The sequence below is a fragment of the Lepidochelys olivacea genome, assembly GCF_965140295.1.
Source record: "Lepidochelys olivacea isolate rLepOli2 genome assembly, chromosome: 28".
NCBI lineage: Eukaryota > Metazoa > Chordata > Testudines > Cheloniidae > Lepidochelys > Lepidochelys olivacea.
The window spans coordinates 1,718,687-1,741,921 of NC_140438.1; the positions used below are offsets into that span (position 1 = coordinate 1,718,687).

The window sequence follows — 23,235 nt, forward strand, 5'->3', positions numbered from 1 at the left end:
CCTGGTACCCCCACCTCCCACCCATCTTGCCCTGCCCCACTTCAGGGAGGGTGAAGGTCACATGGCCCATTCCAGGTGGGGTGAAGAGGTCCTGGGGGTCCCATGGGGGCCCAATCACACTACCTGGGACGCTGGACTCGAGGTCACCTTTATTGCAGTGCACAATATATACACAACACCCCTAACAACTGTACAGTAGGAACACACAGGGCCCGGCTCGCAGGCCCACCCCTTCATGTGCAAGGCACACACCACCTGGCACGCGGCCAGCTTTGCACACCCCCATTCATCACGCACAAGTCTCGTGAAAAATCCCGAACCCCGGGAAGGGGGCGGACACACCGTCACCTGCGAGAGACGCACAAGCCTGGCCGCGGCTGTGTGCGCACACGCACCCCAGACCCACAATCGTGTGTCTCCCCCGAAATGCTCACACAATGGGGCAAGCTCCACACCCTCACAGGGGGGGAACATGCAAAAACAGACGACACGCAGCGTCACCGACTTCCATGCACACAACACCAATACCCTCGCGCCCCTCCCGAAATGCGCACGCAACCCTGGCAGGCTACAGCCACGCAAGCAGCTCACAACCAGCCGCAGGACGCCTGGGTTCTCTCCCCAGCTCTGGGAGGGGAGTGGGGGCTGGTGGGTTAGAGCAGGGAGGGCTGGGAGCCAGGACTCCTGGGTTCTCTCCCCAGCTCTGGGAGGGAAGTGGGGGCTGGTGGGTTAGACTAAGGGGGGCTGGGAGCCAGGACTCCTGGGTTCTCTCCCCAGCCCTGGGAGGGGAGTGGGGGCTGGTGGGTTAGAGCAGGGAGGGCTGGGAGCCAGGACTCCTGGGTTCTCTCCCCAGCTCTGGGAGGGAAGTGGGGGCTGGTGGGTTAGAACAGAGGGGGCTGGGAGCCAGGACTCCTGGGTTTTCTCCCTGGCTCTGGGAGGGGAGTGAGGGCTGGTGGGTCAGAGAAGGGGGTGGGGCTGGGGCTGGAAGCCAGGACTCCTGGGTTCTCTCCCCAGCTCTGGGAGGGAAGTGGGGGCTGGTGGGTTAGACTAAGGGGGGCTGGGAACCAGGACTCCTGGGTTCTCTCCGCGGCTCTGGGAGGGGAGTGGGGGCTGGTGGGTTAGACTAAGGGGGGCTGGGAGCCAGGACTCCTGGGTTCTCTCTGTGGCTCTGGAAGGCCGGAAGGCCCAGGCCAGGCGGAGGCGGGAAGCCGAGGCCGTCCCTGGGCCCTGCTGGGGTGGGGGACGCCCCCTTCAGGCCCGGAGGCCACGGCTCAGGATGTAGCGTGAGGCCATGGCCAGGTTCCAGCGATGCTTCTCCAGGATGCGCCGGCATTCGTCCCGGGAGTGCGGGCTGATGTGGAACAGCTGGTCAACCTGCCGGGGAAACGGGCGTGTCAGGGGCCTGTCCCCACTAGGGGGCGCCGGCTCCCACCCGGCCCCCGGGCGGGGCCTGGCTGGCTCAGGGGGGCGGGGAATGGGGCAGGGGCCTGTCCCCTCTAGGGGGCGCCAGCTCCCCTCCGGCCTCAGGGCGGGGGGGGGTGGTCTCCCACCTTCAGCTCCTCGACGGCTCTCTGGGTGTCCCAGCCGTGCAGCCTCAGCGCCTCGCGACACTCGTCCACCGTCACCCCGTGGACCTTCTCCTCCACCTGCAGACGAGAGGCCGAGACCCTGCTGGGGTGGGGCACCGGCCCCCAGCCTCCGCCCCCCAGCCCCCCACACTGCCTGGGAGAGGGACCCTGTGTCAGGACTCCTGGGTTCTCTCCCTGGCTCTGGGAAGGGAGTGGGGCCTGGTGGTTACAGCAGGGGGGGCTGGGAGCCAGGACTCCTGGCTTCTCTCCCTGGCTCCGGGAGGGGAGCGGGGTCTGGTGGTTAGAGCAGGGGGGGCTGGGAGCAAGGACCCCTGGGTTGTTTCCTCAGTCACTCACCTCTTTGATTTTCCGCTCCATGTCACTGTTGCCCTTCTGCCCGCTACATGGGGGCCCCATGACCCCCACTGCGGCCCTGTGGGCCCCCCCAGAGGCCTTGGCCCCCCCTGCCTCCCTCCTGTCCCTAGGTTGCTGGAGGGGAGCATCTGTCCTGCGGGGTTGGTTGGGCCGAGGGGCAGGCCGTGACTTCGGGGGCATCTCCAGGGGCCGGAGCCCCATTTCCCATGGTGGGCGGGATGGTGGGTTGCCGAGGTGACGAGGCAGGAAGGCGAGATCTTCACCCGGACGCCTGGGTTTCGTCTGAAGGACGCTTAAATCTGACACTGAGTCCAGACTCTTAGAGAGACCTAGGAAGGAGAAAAGGGAAACTGAATCAGTGCTGGACTCCTGGGTTCTCTCCCCAGCTTTGGAAGAGGAGTGGGGGCTGGTGGGTTAGATCGGGGGAGGGGCTGGGAGCCAGGACTCCTGGGTTCTGTCCCTGGCTCTGGGAGGGGAGTGGGGGCCGGTGGGTTAGAGCGGGGGGCTGGCAGCCAGGACTCCTGGGTTCTGTCCCTGGCTCTGGGAGGGGAGTGGGGTCTGGTGGGTTAGATTGGGGGAGGGGCTGGGAACCAGGACTCCTGGGTTCTCTCCCTGGCTCCGGGAGGGGAGTGGGGTCTGGTGGGTTAGATTGGGGGAGGGGCTGGGAACCAGGATTCCTGGGTTCTCTCCCCGGCTCCGGGAGGGGAGTGGGGGCTGGTGGGTTGGATCGGGGGAGGGGCTGGGAACCAGGACTCCTGGGTTCTCTCCCCATTCCTTTCCAGCCCATGTGGCAGGGGCAGGGCTGTGCCCACCCTGCCCCCCCCAGCGCCCCCGCCGGGGGGGCCGGATACTCACGCGTCAGCCGGATCAGCTGCTGGGCCCCCGGCTTGATCCCGCCGGGATCTTTAGGGTCTCGGGGCTTCCCCTTCAGCCTGGGAGGGGGACACGCGGGCGGGGGGAGGGAGGGTGAATGACATGGGCCCTCGGAGGCTAATTCCCAGGTCCTGCCTGGAGGGGGGGGAGAACTTGGGGGTCCCTGCCCCAGTTGACAACCCACCCCACACTTAGAGGGTGTCACGGAAACCCCTGGGGGGAGATGGAAGAGCGGGGGTGGGGTGCAAGGGAGAGGCCCATCCCCTTGATACAGCCCCCCCCTTTAGAGCCAGCCGCATCCCTTCCCCATCACACACAGCCACGCCCCAACCTTCCCCACCTGTGTGGCCACACCCCTCCGCAACAGCCACGCCCCCTCCCTCAGAGACCCGCCCCTTCCTTCCATAGCCACGCCCCTTCCCATCCAACACCCCAGCCCTCCCTGAGAGACACGCCCCCTCTCCTGCAGCCACGCCCCCTCCCCTCCTCCAGAGACCCTCCCCTTCCCTCAGCCACGCCCCTGCCTTCAGCCACGCCCACTACCACACAGCCACGCCCCCTTCTGTCAGCCTCGCCCCCTCCCTCTTGTAGAGACCCTCCCCTGCCCTGCAGACACACCCCTTCCCTGAAGCCACGCCCCCTGCCCCTTGCAGAAACCCTCCCCTGCCCTGCAGACACACCCCATTCCCTCCTGCAGAAACACTCCGGTTCCCTCAGCCACGCCCTCCCGCATTCAGCCACGCCCCCTACCACACAGCCACGCCCCCTCCCGTTTCGCAGGGACTCTCCCCTGCCCTGTAGCCACACCCCTTCCCTGAAGCCTCGCCCCCTCCCCTACAGCCACGCCCCCTACCACACAGCCACGCCCCCTTCCCTCAGCCACGCCCCCAAAGCACACACACCCCTCCCCCAGCCATGCCCCCTCCCTCCAAGTGACACGCCCTCTACCCTCAGCCACGCCCCCTGCCCCACACTCACTCCTTGATGCGGTCAGGGGCCCCCCAGCTGCGGCCGGGGTCCAGGTCTCCGTGCCCCACGTGCTGGAAGCTGTTGCGGACGGGGAGGCTGATCCGGGGCACCCCAGAGGGGGGCGATTCCTCCGGGCTCACCACCGAGGCCGGGAAGATCCCGACCTGCAGCGTCCGCCTGTTCTGGCCCCGCCAGGTCGAAGACTCAGGGCTGCATGGGGTGGGGGGCAGGAACTGGTGTGAACCCAGGAGTCCGGGCTCCCAGCCCCTCCTGCTCTAACCCACCCCCCCACTCCCCTCCCAGAGCCGGGGAAAGAACCCAGGCGTCCGGGCTCCCAGCCCCTCCTGCTCTAACCCACCAGCCCCCACTCCCCTCCCAGAGCCGGGGAAAGAACCCAGGCGTCCGGGCTCCCAGCCCCTCCTGCTCTAACCCACCAGCCCCCACTCCCCTCCCAGAGCCGGGGAAAGAACCCAGGCGTCCGGGCTCCCAGCCCCTCCTGCTCTAACCCACCCCCCCCACTCCCCTCCCAGAGCCGGGGAAAGAACCCAGGCGTCCGGGCTCCCAGCCCCTCCTGCTCTAACCCACCAGCCCCCACTCCCCTCCCAGAGCCGGGGAAAGAACCCAGGCGTCCGGGCTCCCAGCCCCTCCTGCTCTAACCCACCAGCCCCCACTCCCCTCCCAGAGCCGGGGAAAGAACCCAGGCGTCCGGGCTCACCTGCCCTCTATCACCGTGATGAGATCGTTGGTTTCTAGTCTCAGCCACCCCGGTTCATTCAAGTCGTGAGCGGCTCTCACCTCCCGGGGACGGAGCTGAGAACAGAAGGGAAAGGGTTAATCCCACTCATCGGGCTGGGCGGGGAGGGAGGACGACACCAGCAGGGGGCGCCGTGGGGGGCAGGGCAGGGGGGCTGGCTGTGGGGCGGGGGATCCCAGCAGGGGGCGCCGTGGGGGGCAGGGCAGGGGGGATGGCTGTGGGGCGGGGGATCCCAGCAGGGGGCGCCGTGGGGGGCAGGGCAGGGGGGATGGCTGTGGGGTGGGGGATCCCAGCAGGGGGCGCTGTGGGGGGCAGGGCAGGGGGGCTGGCTGTGGGGCGGGGGACCGCAGAAGGGGTCACCATGGGGGGCAAGGCAGGGGGGCTGGCTGTGGGGCGGGGGATCCCAGCAGGGGGCGCCGTGGGGGGCAGGGCAGGGGGGATGGCTGTGGGGTGGGGGATCCCAGCAGGGGGCGCCGTGGGGGGCAGGGCAGGGAGGACTGGTTGTGGGGCAGGGGACCACAGCAGGGGTCACCATGGGGGGCAAGGCAGGGGGGCTGGCTGTGAATTGGGGGATCCCAGCAGGGGGCGCCATGGGGGCAGGGCAGGGGGGGGATGGCTGTGGGGCAGGGGACCGCAGCAGGGGGCTCCGAGGGGAGCAGGGTAGGGGGCTGGCTGTGGGGCAGGGGATCCCAGCAGGGGGCACTGTGGGGGGCAGGAGCACTGGCTGGCTGTGGGGCAGGAGACCTCAGCAGGGGTCACCATGAGGGGCAAGGCGGGGGGCTGGCTGTGAGGGGGGACCCCAGCAGGGGGCGCCGTGGGGGGCAGGGAGGACTCGTTGTGGGGCAGGGGACTGCAGCAGGGAGCACCGGTTGTGGGGCAGGGGACCACAGCGGGGGTCATCGTGGGGAGCAGGGCAGGGGGGCTGGCTGTGGGGCAGGGGACCGCAGCAGGGGGCAGCGTGGGGGGCAGGGCAGGGGGGCTGGCTGTGGGGCAGAGGACCGCAGCAGGGGGCAGCGTGGGGGGCAGGGCAGGGGGGCTGGCTGTGGGGCGGGGCCCCCCCCCGAGGGTCTCTCACCTCATGCAGGAGGGCGATGATGTCCCTGAAGTGGGGTCTCTCGTCGGGGTTGTGGGCCCAGCACTTCAGCTGCAGGCCGTACAGCCCCCGGGGACAATCCTCGGGGCGCTCCAGCCGCCCCCCCTCGCGCTCCACCTTCAGCATGATCTGGGGGGCGGGGGGGGCAAGGACAGTGTAAATTTCCAGCACCTCAGCGCCCCCTTCCCCCTCCCCCCGGCCAGGGCTGCATTACCCACCCCCACCACTGGATGGAGCCCGAGTCCTTCCCCGAGCAAAGGTGGATGGGTTGGAGCAGGGGGGGGCCAGGACTCCTGGGTTCTCTCCCCGGCTCTGGGAGGGGAGTGGGGGCCGGTGGGTCAGAGCAGGGGGGCTGGGAGCCAGGACTCCTGGGTTCTCGCCCCGGCTCTGGGAGGGGAGTGGGGGCCGGTGGGTCAGAGCAGGGGGGCTGGGAGCCAGGACTCCTGGGTTCTCTCCCCGGCTCTGGGAGGGGAGTGGGGGCTGGTGGGTTACAGCAGGGGAGGCTGGGAGCCAGGACTCCTGGGTTCTCGCCCGGCTCTGGGAGGCGAGTGGGGGCTGGTGGGTCAGAGCAGCGGGGGCTGGGAGCCAGGACTCCTGGGTTCTCGCCCCGGCTCCGGGAGGGGAGCAGGGGTTGGTGGGTTAGAGCGGGGGGCTGGGAGCCAGGACTCCTGGGTTCTCCTCCAAGCCCGGCCCCCCCAGGCTCACCTGTCGCCCCGAGAGCCCCATCCAGGGCTCCTCGCAGTAGGAAAACATCTCCCAGAGGGTGACCCCGAACATCCACACGTCGGACGCGTGGGAGAAGGTGCCTGAGCGCAAGCTCTCGGGGGCGCACCTGGGGGGCAGGAGAAGACACCTCAGGGAAAGCGAGCGAGAGAGAGAAACCTGCCCCCCAGCACCCCCTGCCCCGCCTCCTGCCCCCCAACCCACAGCGCCCCCTAGCGCCGCCGTGGGGCCAGCCCCGCCTGCCGGGGGAGAGCGCCCCCTGCCGAGCCCCCCGCCCCGCCCCCTGCCCCCCCTACGCCGCCCTGGGGCCAGCCCCGCCTGCCGGGGGAGAGCGCCCCCTGCCGAGCCCCCCGCCCCGCCCCCGGCCCCCCCTACGCCGCCCTGGGGAGCAGGGCAGGCCTCTCACCAGGCGAAGGGGACTCTGCGGTGGGCGGACATGATGTACCGGTCGCCCCGGCGGGAGAGCGCCCGCATGAGGCCGAAGTCGCCGATCTTGGCCTGCTCCTCGGAGGCCAGCAGGACGTTGCGGGCGGCCAGGTCCCGGTGGATGAAGAGTTTGGACTCCAGGTAAGCCAGGCCCTGGGCCACCTGCAGGGCATAGAGCCAGAGCCGGTGCAGGGGGTAGGGCGGGCGCAGGTGGTCGTACAGGGAGCCCAGCGGGGCCAGCTCCATGACCTGCCCAGAGCGGAGCGGTGATGAGCCGGGGGAGAACCCAGGCGTCCGGGCTCCCAGCCCCACCCTGCTCTAACCACTAGCCCCCACTCCCCTCCCAGAGCCGGGGGGAGAACCCAGGAGTCCTGGCTCCCAGTCCCACCCTGCTCTAACCCACCTCTGCCCGCTCCCCTCCCAGAGCTGGGGAGAGAACCCAGGAGTCCTGGCTCCCAGCCCCCCTGCTCTAACCACTAGCCCCCACTCCCCTCCCAGAGCCGGGGGGAGAACCCAGGAGTCCTGGCTCCCAGCCCCCCTGCTCTAACCACTAGCCCCCACTCCCCTCCCAGAGCCAGGGGGAGAACCCAGGAGTCCTGGCTCCCAGCCCCCCCTGCTCTAACCACCAGCCCCCTCTCCCCTCCCAGAGCCGGGGAGAGAACCCAGGAGTCCTGGCTCCCAGCCCCCCCTGCTCTAACCACTAGCCCCCTCTCCCATCCCAGAGCCAGGGAGAGAACCCAGGCGTCCTGGCTCCCAGCCCCCCCGGCTCTAACCACCAGCCCCCATTCTCCCCCCAGCGCCGGCGAGGGAACCCCGGCGTCCGGGCCCCGCTCACCATCTTGAGGGGCTGGCTGAGGACCACCCCGTGGAGCCGCAGGAGATGGGGGTGCTCCAGGCCGCTCATGGCGTTCACCTCGCGGAGGAAGTCGACCAGCGCCAGGGGGTCGGTGCTGACGTCGGAGCGGAGGGATTTCACAGCCACGGAGAGCTGGGGGGGCAGGGTGGGGGTCAGTTCCTGGGGGGGGATCGGGGGGGGGCTGGAGGGGTGGACAAAGGGAGGAATGGAGGGGGGGGGAGAAAGGGAAGCAGCAGCCAGAAGAGAAGGGAGAGGGGGAAACAGATGGGACCAGCCCCACACCCCCTCCCCGCACAACCCCCTCCCTCCCCACGGCCTCCCCCACCCCACTGTCTTCCCTCCCCCACCCCTTCATCCCCCCAGACTCTCCGTACCCCTCCGTCCTCCCTTCCATCCGTCCCACCCTTTCCAATTCCCCTCTCTGCCTTGCCTGCCATCTCTGCCACCGGGGTGGGGGGGAATCGAACTGGCACCCCCCGACCCCCACCACCTCGTCCTTGGGCCCCGGGAGCTCAGCCGGGGTTCAGTTCGGGGCCCGGGAGAAGCTCTGGGGCCCTGGCTCACAGAGCGGGGCCCCAGCCAGGCCTCGCCCCGGGGACCATCCCGCCCCACAGCCGCACGGGAAAGGGGGCTCGTCGGTGGGGCAGGGGGCGGCATTGAGATCCCGGGGGTCAAACGGGCCGGCCATCCCGTGATGGCCGGCGCCGATCTCGCGATTTTCGGCTCTCATCTCTGGATCTTTCCCCCCGCCCTGAGGCCCAAATGGGGTGGGAGTCCCCTGGCTGTTCCTGGGGGACACCGGACACAGCCCCCCCGTGTCTCTCCACCCCGCACAAGGCCCCAGACACCCCCCTCCGGCAACTCACGGTGCCCCCGCCGGGCGGGGTCCACTCCCCCCGGTGCACCACCCCGAAGCAGCCGTCCCCCAGCCGCTCCCCCAGGCGCAGGTCCCACTCGCTGATCAGACATTTCAGGGAGGTGTCCGAGTCCGGGCGGGGAGCGGGGGGGCGGGAGGGCCCCTCCCCCGGCTCCTGGGTCCTCGGGCCACCGATCATCTGACCGAGAGAAAGACGTGCACACCACTTAATGGCCAGCGAACCCAGGAGTCCTGGCTCCCAGCCCCCCCTGCTCTAACCCACCAGCCCCCACTCCCCTCCCAGAGCCGCGGAGAGAACCCAGGAGTCCTGGCTCCCAGCCCCACCCTACTCTAACCCACCAGCCCCCACTCCCCTCCCAGAGCCAGGGACAGAACCCAGGAGTCCTGGCTCCCATCTGCCCTGCTCTAACCCACCAGCCCCCACTCCCCTCCCAGAGCCGCGGAGAGAACCCAGGAGTCCTGGCTCCCAGCCCCCCCTGCTCTAACCCACCAGCCCCCACTCCCCTCCCAGAGCCGGGGACAGAACCCAGGAGTCCTGGCTCCCAGCCCCCCCTGCTCTAACCCACCAGCCCCCACTCCCCCCGCAGAGCCAGGGAGAGAACCCAGGAGTCCTGGCTCCCAGAGCCCGCACCCCGCCTGCCGACGCACACCAGGCTGGCTCGAGGGGGGGGGCTCTGATTTTCCGCCCCCCGGACACCAGGGTTCCTGTGAGGATGGGGGAGGGGTGAAGCCAAACCTTGTAAACCCAGGACTTGGGGCGCGGCCCCTGCTGCTTCCTGCGCTTGATGGCGTCTTCCAGCCGCCGCTGACCTGAATTGGGGGGCTGGCGGTTAGAAAGGGGGAGCCCGGCCGGTGCCCCTCACTCCCGACCCGCAGCCCCTCCTAGCCCAGCCCTGCCCCCCTCCAGCCCTGCCGGTGCCCCTCACCCCCGACCTGCAGCCCCCTGCCAGCCCAGCCCTGGGCCCCCCCCTACACCTACCGGGGCGCCCCATGCCAACGTGGTCGAGGTCGGAGGGTTTGACGTAGTCGAAGTGGGCCAGGCGGGTGACGTGTAACTCGTCCCGGATCTTGTGGTAAAACTGCTCCAGCTGGATTTCGGTGAGCAGCGCCAGGAGCCAGTCGGGGCCGTCGTCCAGGGCCATCGGGCACCTGCTGGGGGCACGGCCGGGTGAGACGGAGACGCCCGGGGCGTCCCCACCGAGACGGAGAACGGAGATCGGGGCCCCGTCGAGCCGGGTGCCGCCCAGACCCCCCCAGACCGACATCGGGGCCTCATCCCCCCCGGCGCTGCCCAGACCCCCCCAGACCGACATCGGGGCCCCGTCGCACCGGTCAATCAAGAGACACACAGTATGGGACAGTCCCTGCCCTGTTACAATCGACACAGAGAAAGGAACCCCCTTTCTATGATAGAGAAACTGAGGCACAGAGAAGCTCCCAGCCACGCCCCTCGGGCGACCATGTGTCTCTCTGCGGGTTATGCTTTGTCAGCACCTGGGAGCTGTTTTCCTCCCTCTCTCAGGGCAGCCTCATTGTTTGGTCTTGTCTTGCCCCCTCCCACTCACCCCCTGGGGCCTGCGGGACTCCCTGCCACTGCGCCAACCCGCCTGACTGCTCTGCCCTAGCCCCGGGGGGAAACATACAGCACCCGCATCCAGACCACACACACACACACACCCCTCAGCCTGGGGGGTGTAGCGGATTAGAGCAGGGTTTTCTGGGTGCCAGGACTCCTGGGTTCTCTCCCTGGCTCTGGGAGGGGAGTGGGGCCTGGTGGGTTAGAGCGGGGGGGGGGGGGGCTGGGAGCCAGGACTCCTAGGTTCTCTCCCCTGCTCTGGGAGGGGAGTGGGGGCTGGTGGGTTAGAGCAGGGGGGCTGAGAGCCAGGACTCCTGGGTTCTCTCCCCTGCTCTGGGAGGGGAGTGGGGCCTGGTGGGTTAGAGCAGGGCGGGCTGGGAGCCAGGACTCCTGGGTTCTCTCCCCTGCTCTGGCAGGGGAGTGGGGCCTGGTGGGTTAGAGCAGGGGGGCTGGGAGCCAGGACTCCTGGGTTCTCTCCCCGGCTCTGGGAGGGGAGTCGGGGCTGATGGATTAGAGTGGGCGGGGGCTGCGAGCCAGGACGCCTGGGTTCTCTCCCTGGCTGTGGGGAGAGAAGCCACTCAGGACATGTGGAAACCCGCTCTGAACCCATCCGCTCCCTGCCCCCCAGCACCCCACTCCCTGGGCGGGGCGGTGGGGTGTCACAACGCCACTGACAGTCACCCCAAGGGTTGAAACGCTTCGACACAAAGCGGCCCGCGACCGGGCCCCAGGACGCCTCCCTAAAGCCAATGGGGTGGGGCTGCGAGTTGGGTCTGAATTTCCAGGGTGAAGGTTTTGGAGGGGGGTGAGTTGGGGGGCAAAGGTTCAGGAGAATTGGGGTGAGTTTGGGGAAAGGTTTGGGGAGCAGGTGAGGTGGGGGGAAGATGTGGAGAGGGCCAGGGGATGAGTTGGGGGGAAGGTTTGGGGGGGATCCCCTCATTCCCTACCCCCCAATTTGGGGGGCTATTAACCCTTTCCTGGCTTCATGGGCCGATTCCTTCCCTCTCCTTCCCCAGACTGATGACAACCCAGGGCGGAGTTCAGACTCTAGGACAAATATTGACACAAGCGGCCAGACATAGGGACCCGTCCCATTGGGGCTCTGCCCCCGTCAGGCCCTATAGGGGGCGCCGGCTCCCCCCCAGCCCCAGGGCAGGACTGGCTGGCTGAGGGGGGCGGGGAATGGGGCAGGGGCCTGTCCCCTCTAGGGGGCACCAGCTCCCACCTTGCCCCAGGCAGGGACTGGCTGGCTCAGGGGGGCGGGGAATGGGGCAGGGGCCCGTCCCCTTTGGGGGTGTCATACCGGTTTCTGAGACCCCAGGGGTAAATCATGGGGCTTGCTGGGCTGGGGGACACGTTCACTGCCAGGAGGGCTAGAGGGGAGGGTGGGGAGGGAAAAGAGGAAGGCGAAAGAAGAAGTGAAAGACCCAAGGAAGGAAGGGAACAGAGAACGGGGCGAATGAAGGAAGGGAGGAGTAAAGGAACGGGCTTAAGGGAGAAGGAATGGGGAAATGAGGAGACAGAGGTGTAGAGGGAGTGAGAAAGAAAGAAAGGAAGAAAAAGAAAGAAAGAAAGAAAAAGGATTAATGAGTGAGAGAAGAAAGAAAGAAGGAAGGAAAGAAAGAAATGAGTGTGCAAGAAAGCAATGAGTGAAATAAAGAAAGCAATGGGTGTGAACAAAAGAAAGAAGGAAGGAAAGAAAGCAATGAGTGAAAAAGAAATGAGTGTGAAAGAAGGAAGTGTGGATGAAAGGAAGAAAGAAGGAAAGAAGGAAGTGTGGATGAAAGAAAGAAAGAAAAAGGATTAATTAGTGAGAGAAGAAAGAAAGAAGGAAGGAAAGAAAGAAATGAGTGTGCAAGAAAGCAATGAGTGAAATAAAGAAAGCAATGGGTGTGAACAAAAGAAAGAAGGAAGGAAAGAAAGCAATGAGTGAAAAAGAAATGAGTGTGAAAGAAGGAAGTGTGGATGAAAGGAAGAAAGAAGGAAGTGTGGATGAAAGGAAGAAAGAAAAAGGATTAATGAGTGAGAGAAGAAAGAAAGAAGGAAGGAAAGAAAGAAATCAGTGTGGAAGAAAGCAATGAGTGAAATAAAGAAAGCAATGGGTGTGAACAAAAGAAGGAAGGAAAGAAAGCAATGAGTGAAAAAGAAATGAGTGTGAAAGAAGGAAGTGTGGATGAAAGGAAGAAAGAAGGAAAGAAGGAAAGAAGGAAGTGTGGATGAAAGAAAGAAAGGAAGAAAGAAGGAAGTGTGGATGAAAGAAAGAAAGAAAGAAAAAGGATTAATGAGTGAGAGAAGAAAGAAAGAAGGAAGGAAAGAAAGAAATGAGTGTGGAAGAAAGCAATGAGTGAAAGAAAGCAATGGGTGTGAACAAAAGAAGGAAGGAAAGAAAGCAATGAGTGAAAAAGAAATGAGTGTAAAAGAAAGGAGTGTGGATGAAAAAAGAAAGAAAGAAAGAAAAGGGGGAAATGCAAAGCGGGAAGGGGGAAAGGAGGGAATGGAGAAGGAATACAAAGGCAGGACGGAGCAGGAGAAAGGAGGGAAGGGGAAACGAGCCCAGGGAGGAGTGGAGGGACGAGCGGCCCGGGGGAAGGAGGGACGGGCGCGGGGGGTGGGAAAGGGAATTGAAAAGGGAGGAAGTCAGAAGGGGGGAGGGGGAGGGAAGGAACAAGACCCGCAGGAGGGAGGCGGAAGGAAAGTGTGTGTGTGGGGGGTCTTTGTGCCCCCCCAGCTGGGGCTCACCTGGGATGGGGGAGGGGAGGGGGGTCCCTCTCCCTCGCTCTCTCCTCTGCGTCTCTCTTCGGGCTCAGTCCCCAGTAGATTCCTCCCCCCTCCCCCTCCGCCAGCTCCTCCCCATCCCACTTCTGCCACCAATGGCGCCCCAGCTCCCGGCCGCTCCCTCCCTCCCCACACACACCTGGGCGGGTCCTGCTGAGTCCCAGGGACACCTGACACCTGGCCAGGTAGGCACCGCCCCCTGGGTGTCACGTGGGGCACATCACGCATGGGACACCTTAGAACAGGGGGGAGGGGGCATGTGCCCCACTGGGCCCCCTCACCCTTGTGTCATGGGGTCTGTGTGTGTGTGTGGGGGGGAGATAACATGGGCCGGTGGGGACGTGTGACACGCTCCCGACACGCGGTGCCGTTCTGACACGCCAAGCCCCGTGCAAAGCACGCATGGCACAAGGGCCAGGTGGGACCCACAAGTGCACAAGCTGGCCGGCCCGCTGCCCTGCCCCCCCACCTTTGCACGGCCGTCCCCCTGCCCCCCCTACGCCCCCCTGGTCCCTCGCCTGCCCGCCACACTGCCCCCATGCTCTGGGCCTTGCACGCCCAGCCGCCTGCCCCATGCCCTGGGCCTTGCACGCCTGCTACCCTGCCCTGGGCCTTGCACGCCTGCTACCCTGCCCTGGGCCTTGCACGCCTACCACCCTGCTGCCATGCCCTCGCATGCCTGCCACCCTGCCCTGTGCCTTGGGCCTTGCACGCCTGCCACCCTGCCCCATGCCCTTGCACACGGGCCACCCAGCTCCCACACCCTTTCATGCCCGAGACCATGCCCCCACACCCTCGGGTGCACCCCCAGAGACGGCTGCTGCCAGGACAAGGCCCGGAGGGGAAGCCCATTTATTGGGGGTGGGGGGGTCACTCGGGCACCGGGTAGAACCGGAACCTGCGGAGAGAAAATCCAGACATCAGCCCCGTGGGTCACCTCCCCCACACACCTCGCCCGGACCTCCGCCCCCCAGCCGCAGGGGCCCCTCAGTGCCGCGTCCCCCCACTCCCTGGCTTTCCATCCCCCTTCTCCCTCCCCCACTATTCCCATTCCACCCCCTCCCTCCCTCCCCATGTTCTCCCCCCTCAGACCCCACTACACCCCATCCGCCTTCCCCCACAAAAAACCCAGCCCAGCCCAGGCCCCGCCCCCTCCCCTTCCCCAGCCCAGGCCCTACCCTTTCCCCCTCCCCTATCCACAGGCCCCGCCCCCTTCCATAACCCCGCCCCCTCCCCAGCCCAGGCCCCGCCCCCAGCTCACTGTAGGGCGCAGGTGATGAACCCCACAAGCAGGCTGGAGGCGGACAGGACGCTCAGCAACAGCACCGAGGCCTGGAGATCCCTGCGCCCTGGGGGGGGGGGAATGGAGGGGCTGAATGGGGGGGGGCGGGGCAGAGAGGGGCAGTCTGGGGGGGAGGGGGCAGGTCGTGACTGGGAGGGACCCCAGGCACCCCTTCTCCCCCAGCAGATGGCAAGGGGGCGTCGTGTAGGTGGGGGGAGCAAGCCAGCGCTGGAGGGGGCAAAGGAGAGAGGGGGAGGCCAGGCCCCTCCACTGGAGGGGGTCTCAGGCCGTGGGGCGGGAGGGGGGAGCCCCTCACCAGAGTAGCATTTCTTCGGGGCCCAGCAGGGCACCTTCCCCTTCTTGCAGCTGGAGCAGTTGATGGCCAAGGCCGAGCCCCCTGGAGAGGAAGAGGGGGCCAGGGTCAGCTGGGGGGGTGTTGGGGTACCCCTCAGCCCCCCACCCCAGGGTGCTGCAGAGGGGGGGGCCATTTGCTCAGGGCTGGAAGGACACGGAGAGGCCAGAGGTCGCAGGTGACCGTGGGGGGGTCTCCTCCGCCCGCCCCCCTTGTCTCCGGGATCAGCCACCTCCGGGGTGGGGCCTGCTCTGCTGACCCCCCCGTCGTACAGCGCCCCCCAGCGCCGCCCTGGGGCCAGCCCCGCCGCCCAGGGGAGAGCCCCCCCCGCTGAGCCCCCCGCTCCCTTCCCCCCAGTGCCTGATACAGTGGGGCCCCCCAGAATAATTTGGGGGGACTCCATTCCGCCCATACTAGTTTTGGGGTCACCCCTCCCAGCACCCGCCTCCCGAGGGCCGGTACTTACGGCAAGCTGGAGGGCACAGAACTGTGGGAGGGGGGGCAGAGAAAGAGAGAGAGAGGTAGAGTGAGGTCATCATGGACTGTGTGGGGGGGCCCTGCCCCCCTGTACCGCACATCCCACCCCAACTCATGGGGCAGGGGCGACTCTCAGCTACGGACGCACCCCAAAACCCGCTGTGGGGGACACGGGCGGGCACCCCAATAAGGGAACGGGGCCCGGGCCGACACCCCGGAGTGGAGAGGGGGGGACACAGCGATGACACCCCAATAGCGGCCCAGCCCCTCCCCACAGCCCCCCAGTACCCTCTTTGCTGGCTTCCAGGAGCTTCACTTCCCGCAGCCAGTCCCAGAACTTGGGCAGGTCCGAGAGAGTCCGGCTGATCTCTGTGGGGACAGCGACGGCGCCCGTTGGATGCCATCCTGCCCCCCCAGGCCCCCCGCGGGGGGGAGCGGGGGGGAAACGGGGGGGGCAGGGGGCATTACCAATGACACGTAAGACTCGGTGTGTTTTCTCAGTCACCGCGTCCAGGGCTTGCTCGTCTGCAGGAGGAAAAGGAAGGGTTGCGGGAGTGGGTACGGGGTGGGGGTGGGGGGGGGAGTCTGCTGGAGTTAATCTATGGGGCACGCCGGGATCCCGGTGGATGGGGAGTGGGGACGGGGCAGTCTGGTACTGCGGGTTAAATCTTGCGTCCAGGGCGGCAAGGAAACATCGGTGGTCAGTAGGGACCAGAGTTAACAACCCGATTTGCGTCAGGCAGGGCAGGCCACGCTCCCCTTCACCCTGTGGAGGTTAGTAGAAGAACCCAGGCGTCCTGGCTCCCCTCCCGCCCAGAGCCGGGGCTAGAGGACGGCACCCTACCCAGGGCGAACCCCTTGAAGGACTCCGGGCCCCAGGGCTGGCTGGGGCAGCCCGGGCGGCCGTGAACCTGGCGGTAGCGGGCACAGAGCCGGGCGAAACGGGCCGGGACGTCCTTGTGCCCCGGGCGGCACTGAACGCAGCCCCGGGCCGGGGGGGCCAGGAGGGCCAGGGCCAGCAGCAAGGGGGCAGCCAGCGTGGGGGGCCAGGGGAACAGAGCCACGGGGGCGCCCCAGGGGGCTGCCAGGGCCCGCTGGGGGGCACCGGTTCCCCAGCCGGGTGCCATGGGGCGGGGGGAGTGGGGCGCCAGGCCCAGGGGGAGATGGGGGTCAGGTTTCTCTAGAGCCAGCAGCAGGCGGGGGCGCCGGGTCAGAGGCGGACGCGGGGGGGGAAAGGGCGTGGCCTTTGGAACGCTCTGTATCCAGTTGTTTGTCCCCAGCGTTCCGAACGCCCCGCCCCCGCGCACGGCTCTTAAAGGGGCGACGCTCGGGCGGGGGGCGTGGCCTTTGGGACGCCCCGTCGCCGGACGTTCTAAACGCTCCGCCCCGCCTGCCACGAGTGCTGTTCTTAAAGGGGCAGCCGGCGGGACGGGGGGAAGGACGCGAGCCTGTGGGTTTCCCCCCGACACTCTCGGGGCCCACCAGGGTCCACACGTTGCCCTTGGCAACAGCCCCACCCAATGACTCAACATTCTGCTCTTAAAGGGGCACCCGCCAAGAGTCTTTCGGGGCAAGGCCTCGAAGGGGGCGGGGCTTCTCCGCCTCCCACCCCAGCCAGGAACTACGCTCCTGCCCTCCTTGAAATGGGGAGGGGGGGGGGAGAGAAAGGAGGGAGAAAAGAATAAAATAGCCCCCCAGGGTGATATCTTACAAGCCCCACCCCCTTCCACAGATTGTCTCCCCCCTTCCCCCCCCAGGTGTGTTGCTCAGTGTGGCAGGGTATCAGTGTGTAGTAGGGGGGCAACTACCCCATGTGCACGTGGCTGCTAGAAAACCTTCTAGCCCTGGGGGCAAGGTGGACCCCCCCGCCCCCGAAAAAAAGCCAGAGTCCACACCCACACCTTCAGGACATTCATTTGTTCCACACAACTTCACACCAACATCGGTTACAGACAGGTGTGCAAAGGGGCCAGGCCCCCACGGCAGCTGACGCTCCACCGCCCCCCCGCCGCGTGTGCAAAGGCGCTTGTGCAAACGTGCCGAGGCCCTGGGAGCACCGACCCCCTCAGCGGGGTCTGCAAATGCACCAGGGAGCCAGGTCCGTGGAAATACAGGGGGGCGCAGAGGGCTTGGGCCAAGACCCCCCCCGTCCCACACAGGGTCCCAGTCCAGCTGCCCACTTGCAATTCCCCAGGCAGCCAGCAGGTGGTGCCCCCGAAGCCCCACCCCCTGCCTGGGAAAGTCCCACCCTCTTAAAGAGACAGCCCGACTGAAGTCCCACACCCGACAGAGGTGACTTGTCCTTGCCGGAGATGGGGGATTTAGGGGCAGGGGGGCGCTGGCAGCCTCCCACACCCAACAGAGATCACTGGAAAGCTAAAGGTGCGAGCCTGGTTTCCTGCCCCATGCTCTAACCCCCGCCTCCCTCACAGAGCCAGAGAGAGAACCCAGGAGTCCTGGATCCCAGCCCTGCCCTGCTGTAACCCATGAACCCCCGCCCCACTCGCAGAGAACCCAGGAGTCCTGGATCCCCCCCCTCCCCTTTTATGTGCAGTAGGGGGAAGGTAGGGCCATGGGGGGGGGGGAAATGTACAATAGCAACAGACTTAAAGTGCAGATACAGGCATTAATCAGGCACCCCAAAAAGTCACCATCCTTCCCCCCCCCACCGCATTAAGCGCCAGCTCGAGCTCCAGGCAGGGGAGCTGGAAGTCCCTGGCGACCCCACCCCCCCGGTCGGGTGGCTGGTTCCGATCCCAGGGTCTTCATTTCCCAGCTGTGGGGGGGGGAAGTGGGTCAGGACCCGGCTGGGCTCTGCTCCCCAAAACCCAGGGCATTGGCAGGAAGGAAGGATCCATCGCGAGGCAGAGAATCGGTTCTGGAAAGGAGCCAGAAGAGGGGACGGGGGGGGTGGGGGGAAAGAGAGAGAGGAATTGGTGAGAAGTAAAACAGCTGTCCTGTCCTGCCCCGCCCATCCCAGAGCGGGGGAGAGAACCCAGGAGTCCTGGCTCCCAGCCCCCCACCCCACTCTAACCACTAGCCCCCACTCCCCACCCCAGCCCCATAACAAAGCAGGGCATTATGATACCAGGCCGGGCAGGCATGACAGGGTACAAAGCCAGCTTTGTGTCGAGGGCCGTCTGAAGCAAGAGGCAGAGTTTCAGCCCCTCCCCCCAGGCATCGGGGACCACCCCCCACGCCCCATTTCTGTGGGGCAGGATCCATTCACTCCCTGGAGAAACAGCCAGTCCCTCTCCCCAACTTACACAGCTTGCCCATGAGAGTCAGGAGACCCTACCCAAATAAAGGGGACCTTTGCCAACACCCCAAAGTATACAATGATCGATTCTATATAACCAGAAGCCCCCCCCCCCCCAATACTCACCCCCTTATAATAAATCCAGAGACCTCCTCAGAAATATCCAGGGGGACCCCAGTGCTGAGGTAAATGAAGAAAAGCCATACACCCCCAAAAATCACACCTTGCCCAGCCCTCCCTCCCCCAAATCCTGGGTTTGGGGCGTGGTTATGAGTTATCCAATGCCCCCAGTGGCCATTCAGGGAGTTGCAGGGATTCTTTCCACAATGCCCCTCCCCCAAAACACACTATAGCCTTGCAAGTATCCCACTGCTCCCACCAAGATATGGGGGAGAAAATATTTCTTCCCCCCACCCCACCCAGTCACTCCCTGCCTGGGATTCAGTCACTGCTCCCACCTCCCTGTCCACCCTATCTCAGGGCCCACCCTCCCTGCCGCCCCAATCCCATCTACCCTCATCTCCTTCCTACCACCAGAAGTGATTTTCTTGCCCCCCTCCACCCCCCAACAACCTCCACTAATGGACCCCTCCACCCGCTCTTAGCCTATCTGCCTCTACCCCTGCAGTCGCCCTCCCTGTTCCCCATCTCACCAACCCCGAGATCCTCTTCCTGCCACCATTCACGATCCTATTTCATACACCAGCACCCACCAAGAAGTCCACCCCCAGCTCTCACCTACTCCCATTCTTCCTGCCCCCACCACCTATCTCCAGAGCCATCCACCCCCTCCCCATCCCATCCCCTCCCACTCCCTTCCTGCCACCAATCCACCGTCCACCACCTGCACCCCACCCGCCACTTCGTCCAGAGACAGTGCCCATCCCCAGCCAGCCTCCCCCTGCCATCTACCACCATGGCAGATGGCTTCATCTAGAGCCCCCTCATCCCCTTTCTCCCACCAGTCATCATCGTTTCAGGATCCATCCATTCTCCGCAACCTTCCCCATCCCATCGCGCCCCCACACCATCCATGCACCAATCCCGCCCCCCCAGTTACCAGCATACTGCATTACAGACCAGCGGGACCAATGCCCCCCCCAACCACTATTCCCATTTACCTCCATCCCCTTGCTGCCACCAACCACCATCCCCTTGCTGCCACCAACCACCATCCACTGACATCTCCAATCCCGGGCACTTACCAGTGCCCACCACTGTAGTCAGGTGAGAGCAGCCCCCCCAATCTCGTTCCCCAGCCGGTTCTTCTGCCCCCTCCTCCGTGGTCAGTGGCGGACGAAGCGCAGCGAGTGCGAGTTGAGGATGTCCTCCGGGTCGGGGAAGACCGAATCCACCCGGAAGCCTTGGTCCAGGGCCGCCTTCAGCACCTCCTCCAGGAACTCCGCCGCCGTGCCAATCTCCCGCCCCTCCGGCGGCGCCGTCCAGAGGGGGCGCACCTTCTGCTTGGCGTACTCCGCCTCGGGCAGGTCCGGGGGCCGCGGGGCCCACTCCAGGCGCAGGTGGTGCGGGCTCCGGGTTTCCCCCTCCTCCGCGGATCGGCGCGGCCCAGGCCCCTCCTCTTGGGGGGCGTCCCCGGCGGCGCCCAGCCGGCGGCCCAGCAGCACCAGGAAGGGCCCGTCGGTGCAGAAGAGGTTGGCGGTGAAGATGCGGAGCCGGCAGGTGCTCAGGCCGTAGTTCTGCGGCCCGTGCCGGACGGTGAAGTGCAGCAGCCGCTCCCGGCCGTCGACGGCGGCGTGGAGCACGGCCCCGGCCCGCCGCCGCCGCCGCTCGGCCGCCAGCCGGCTCAGCTCGGCCAGCAGGGGCCGGATCTGGTAGAAGTCCGCCTCCGCCCGCAGCAGGGCCAGCTCCGCGTAGCCCTCAGGCAGGTCCAGCCGGCCCAGCCGCAAGAAGTTGAGGACGTGCCGGAAGGCTTTGCCGTCGCGGTCGATGAAGTAGTGGCCCCGGCCGTCGGTGCGGGCCGGCCGGGGCCCCCGGAACATGGCCCCCAGCATGGAGTCGGGGAAGCGGGTCAAGGTCTCCAGCGTGGTGCTGTACAGGGTGCCGCCCACGTTCAGGGAGACGGGGCCCACGGGCAGCCCCGGGGGGTCCCCCCGGGCAGCCGGCAGCGGCCCCTTCTCCGCCTCTTCCTCCCCCATGCCAGCACCTGGAAGGGTTCGCGAGACAGCGTGAGGGCTGGGGACTCCGACCCCACCCCCAGACAACGTGTTTGTGGGGGGGTCCTCTCTCCCGGACGCCGGGGTTCCCTCTCCTTTTCCGGCACCTGGGTTCTAAGGTGCCCAGACACCTGGATTCTCCCCCAGACGCCGGGGTCCTCTCTCCCTGCTCCTGTGGGTTCTCTCCTGCTCTTGCTCCCGGATGCCTGGGTTCTCCGCTCCCTCCCTCTGTCCCAGCTGCTGGGGAGGGGGGGTCCTTTCTCTCTCCCCCGGACACCTGGGTTCTCTCCTTCTCTCCTGGGACAGATACCTGGGTTCTCTGTTGCCCGGATCCCCCCCCCCCCTCTCGCTAACCAACTCCCCACCCCGGACACCTGGGTTCTCTCCCCGTAAGGGCACCGGGTGAAGGGGGGGTGTGTCTCTCACCGCCTTCCCCAGCCGGTGCCGCCGACCCCAGCGACTCCCCGCCTCTACCAGGAAGTGAAGCTACCGGCAGGCTGTGCCGCGCCAGGCCCCTTTATAGGGAGGGAGCAGCTGGTGGGGGGCGGAGCCAGTCCCTCCCCCGGTTCCTGAGCCGCTCCGGGTTCGCGAGTTCGGTCCCCGCCCCCGGCCCCGGCCCCCTCTGCGGGGAACCCCGGCTCCCTGCAGCCTTCCAGCTCGGGGACCCCTCTCCTCCCTCCTTTCCCCTTCCCTGCTTCTTCCTTCCCCCCTTCCCACTTGGGGACCCCTCTCCTCCCTCCTTCCCCTTCTTCCTTCCCCCCTTCCCACTCAGGGACCCCTCTCCTCCCTCCTTTCCCCTGTCCTCTTCCCCCTCTGCTTCTTCCTTCCCCCCTTCCCACTTGGGGACCCCTCTCCTCCCTCCTTCCCCTTCTTCCTTCCCCCCTTCCCACTCGGGGACCCCTCTCCTCCCTCCTTTCCCCTTCCCTCTTCCCCCTCTGCTTCTTCCTTCTCTGCTTCTTCCTTCCCACTCGGGGACCCCTCTCCTCCCTCCTTCTTCTTTTTCCTTCCCTCCTTCCCCCTCTGCTTCTTCCTTCCCTCCTCCACTTCCTCCATCACTTCTTCCTTCCCTCTGTCCCCATCCGCTCTCTCCTTCCCTCCTTTTCTACTTCCTCCTTCCCCCTTCTCTTCTCATTCGTTTCATTCACACTCCTGTCTTCATTTATTCCTCCATTCTCTCGTTCTTTTGTTCACACGTCTTTCCTTTCTTTTTCCCGTTCTTTCGTTCTCCCTCCTCTTTCCTTTCGTGATCCTGCGTTTTTCATTCCCAGTCCTCTCGATCTCCCATCCACACTCCTCTTTTCGTTTGTTCCTTCGTTCCCTCCTTCCTTCATCTTTACACATATTTTTATTGTTTCCTTCTCCCCCATCTTTTCTTTCCTTCTCTCCCTTTTTCTCATTGTTTGTTTCATTCCCCTTTTTCTTCCATCGTTTCATTGTTGCCCTCACACTCGTCTGTTCTGTCGTTCTCACGTTCTTTCATTCGTTTGCCTTCACTTCTCATTTTCTTCCTCCTTGCACCCATCGCCCGCCTTTGGTTCTTCCCTCGCCGGGGTGGCTCGGTCATGCAGCCCCCCCACCCCGGCCAGTCCGGGACAGGTGTGTCTGTGGATCCGTGAGGGCCGTGTGTGTCACCGCGTCTGGGTGTGTGACTCAGGGCGTGTGTACATGCCAGTCGGTGCCGCGGTGTGAGTCCACCCACCGCCACGGACGTGCGAGAAGCGTGTTGGGGCAACGGCTGTTTGTCGCTCGTGCCCGGATGCCTGGGTTCTCTCTCCCCCAGAATCTGGGTGTGTCTACATCCCAGACACCTGGGTTCTCTCTCCCCCAGAATCTGGGGTTCTCTCCCTCCCGGACACCTGGGTTCTCTCTCCCCCAGAATCTGGGTGTGTCTACATCCCAGACACCTGGGTTCTCTCTCCCCCAGAATCTGGGTGTGTCTACATCCCAGACACCTGGGTTCCAACTCCTCCAGAGTCTGGGGTTCTCTCCCTCTCGGACACCTGGGTTCTCTCTCCCCCAGAATCTGGGGGTGTCTCCATCCCCGATGCCTGGGTTCCAACTCCAGCAGAATCTGGGGTTTTCTCCATCCCAGACACCTGGGTTCTCTCTCCCCCAGAATCTGGGGTTTTCTCCATCCCAGACACCTGGGTTCTCTCTCCCCCAGAATCTGGGGTTTTCTCCATCCCAGACACCTGGGTTCTCTCTCCCCCAGAATCTGGGGGTGTCTCCATCCCCGATGCCTGGGTTCAAACTCCAGCAGAATCTGGGGTTCTCTCCATCCCGGACACCTGGGTTCTCTCTCCCCCAGAATCTGGGGTTCTCTCCATCCTGGACACCTGGGTTCTCTCTCCCCCAGAATCTGGGGTTCTCTCCCTCCTGGACACCTGGGTTCTCTCCCTCCCAGACACCTGGGTTCTCTCCCTCCCAGACACCTGGGTTCTCTCCCTCCTGGACACCTGGGTTCTCTCGCTCCCAGATTCTGGGGTTCTCTCTGTCCCAGACACAAAGACTATTCAGGCTGTGGTGTGGTTTTAATTGCACCAAAAAACCCCAAACCTTCTGCAGCCACATCACAACCAGGAGACCTTGACTCACCACCCTCCACACCCACTGTGGGGTGTATCTGCTCCACCGAATGCCGCTGTCAGAATCATAATTAGCTCCAGTGTTAATTAGCCAGGGACGCCACCCAGGACTAGCCAGCGAACCGGATCTGCAACAAACTGACACGCAGAGAAACACAGCAGCAAAACCAGCCTTGAGAACCCAGGAGTCCTGGCTCCCAGCCCCGTCTGCTCTAAGCCACCAGGTCTCACTCCCCTCCCA

General features: G+C 65.6%; 2 protein-coding genes across 4 annotated transcripts; both read right to left on the reverse strand.

Annotated features, from left to right (window-relative positions):
* Window positions 1-137: 137 nt before the first annotated feature.
* Window positions 138-15,309, reverse strand: TNK1 (tyrosine kinase non receptor 1). 3 transcript variants are annotated; one of them, XM_084616211.1, is made up of 15 exons: window positions 15,265-15,309; window positions 14,464-14,544; window positions 9,494-9,663; window positions 9,251-9,324; window positions 8,504-8,692; window positions 7,617-7,769; window positions 6,762-7,030; window positions 6,338-6,464; window positions 5,615-5,761; window positions 4,501-4,595; window positions 3,795-3,995; window positions 2,799-2,875; window positions 1,926-2,272; window positions 1,551-1,646; window positions 138-1,374 (listed from the first exon to the last, which is right to left on the reverse strand). In XM_084616211.1, the coding sequence occupies exons 2-15, from the start codon at window positions 14,472-14,474 to the stop codon at window positions 1,252-1,254; spliced, it is 2,079 nt and encodes a 692-aa protein (XP_084472337.1). In that variant the 5' UTR covers window positions 14,475-14,544; window positions 15,265-15,309; the 3' UTR covers window positions 138-1,251. The 3 variants fall into 3 exon arrangements, with proteins under 3 accessions (XP_084472337.1, XP_084472338.1, XP_084472339.1); XM_084616212.1 differs by lacking the exons at window positions 14,464-14,544; window positions 15,265-15,309 and adding an exon at window positions 12,830-12,923; XM_084616213.1 differs by lacking the exons at window positions 14,464-14,544; window positions 15,265-15,309 and adding an exon at window positions 12,830-12,906 and having other exon boundaries at window positions 9,494-9,666.
* A 1,486-nt stretch (window positions 15,310-16,795) lies between these two features.
* KCTD11 (potassium channel tetramerization domain containing 11) lies at window positions 16,796-20,894 on the reverse strand. Its single transcript, XM_084616436.1, has 3 exons — window positions 20,836-20,894; window positions 19,441-20,399; window positions 16,796-17,854 (listed from the first exon to the last, which is right to left on the reverse strand). The coding sequence occupies exon 2, from the start codon at window positions 20,389-20,391 to the stop codon at window positions 19,522-19,524; it is 870 nt and encodes a 289-aa protein (XP_084472562.1). The 5' UTR covers window positions 20,392-20,399; window positions 20,836-20,894; the 3' UTR covers window positions 16,796-17,854; window positions 19,441-19,521.
* Between the last annotated feature and the right edge of the window lie 2,341 nt (window positions 20,895-23,235).

Excerpts from the sequence above, each read along its gene's own strand:
- KCTD11 (XM_084616436.1), bottom strand. The coding sequence starts at position 20,391 with ATGGGGGAGGAAGAGGCGGAGAAGGGGCCGCTGCCGGCTGCCCGGGGG.
- TNK1 (XM_084616211.1), bottom strand. Across the intron at positions 2,273-2,798 it reads GCAGCTGATCCGGCTGACGC|GTCTCTCTAAGAGTCTGGAC; the intron begins GTGAGTATCCGG and ends TCTCCTTCCTAG. Across the intron at positions 1,647-1,925 it reads TGGAGCGGAAAATCAAAGAG|GTGGAGGAGAAGGTCCACGG; the intron begins GTGAGTGACTGA and ends TCTCGTCTGCAG.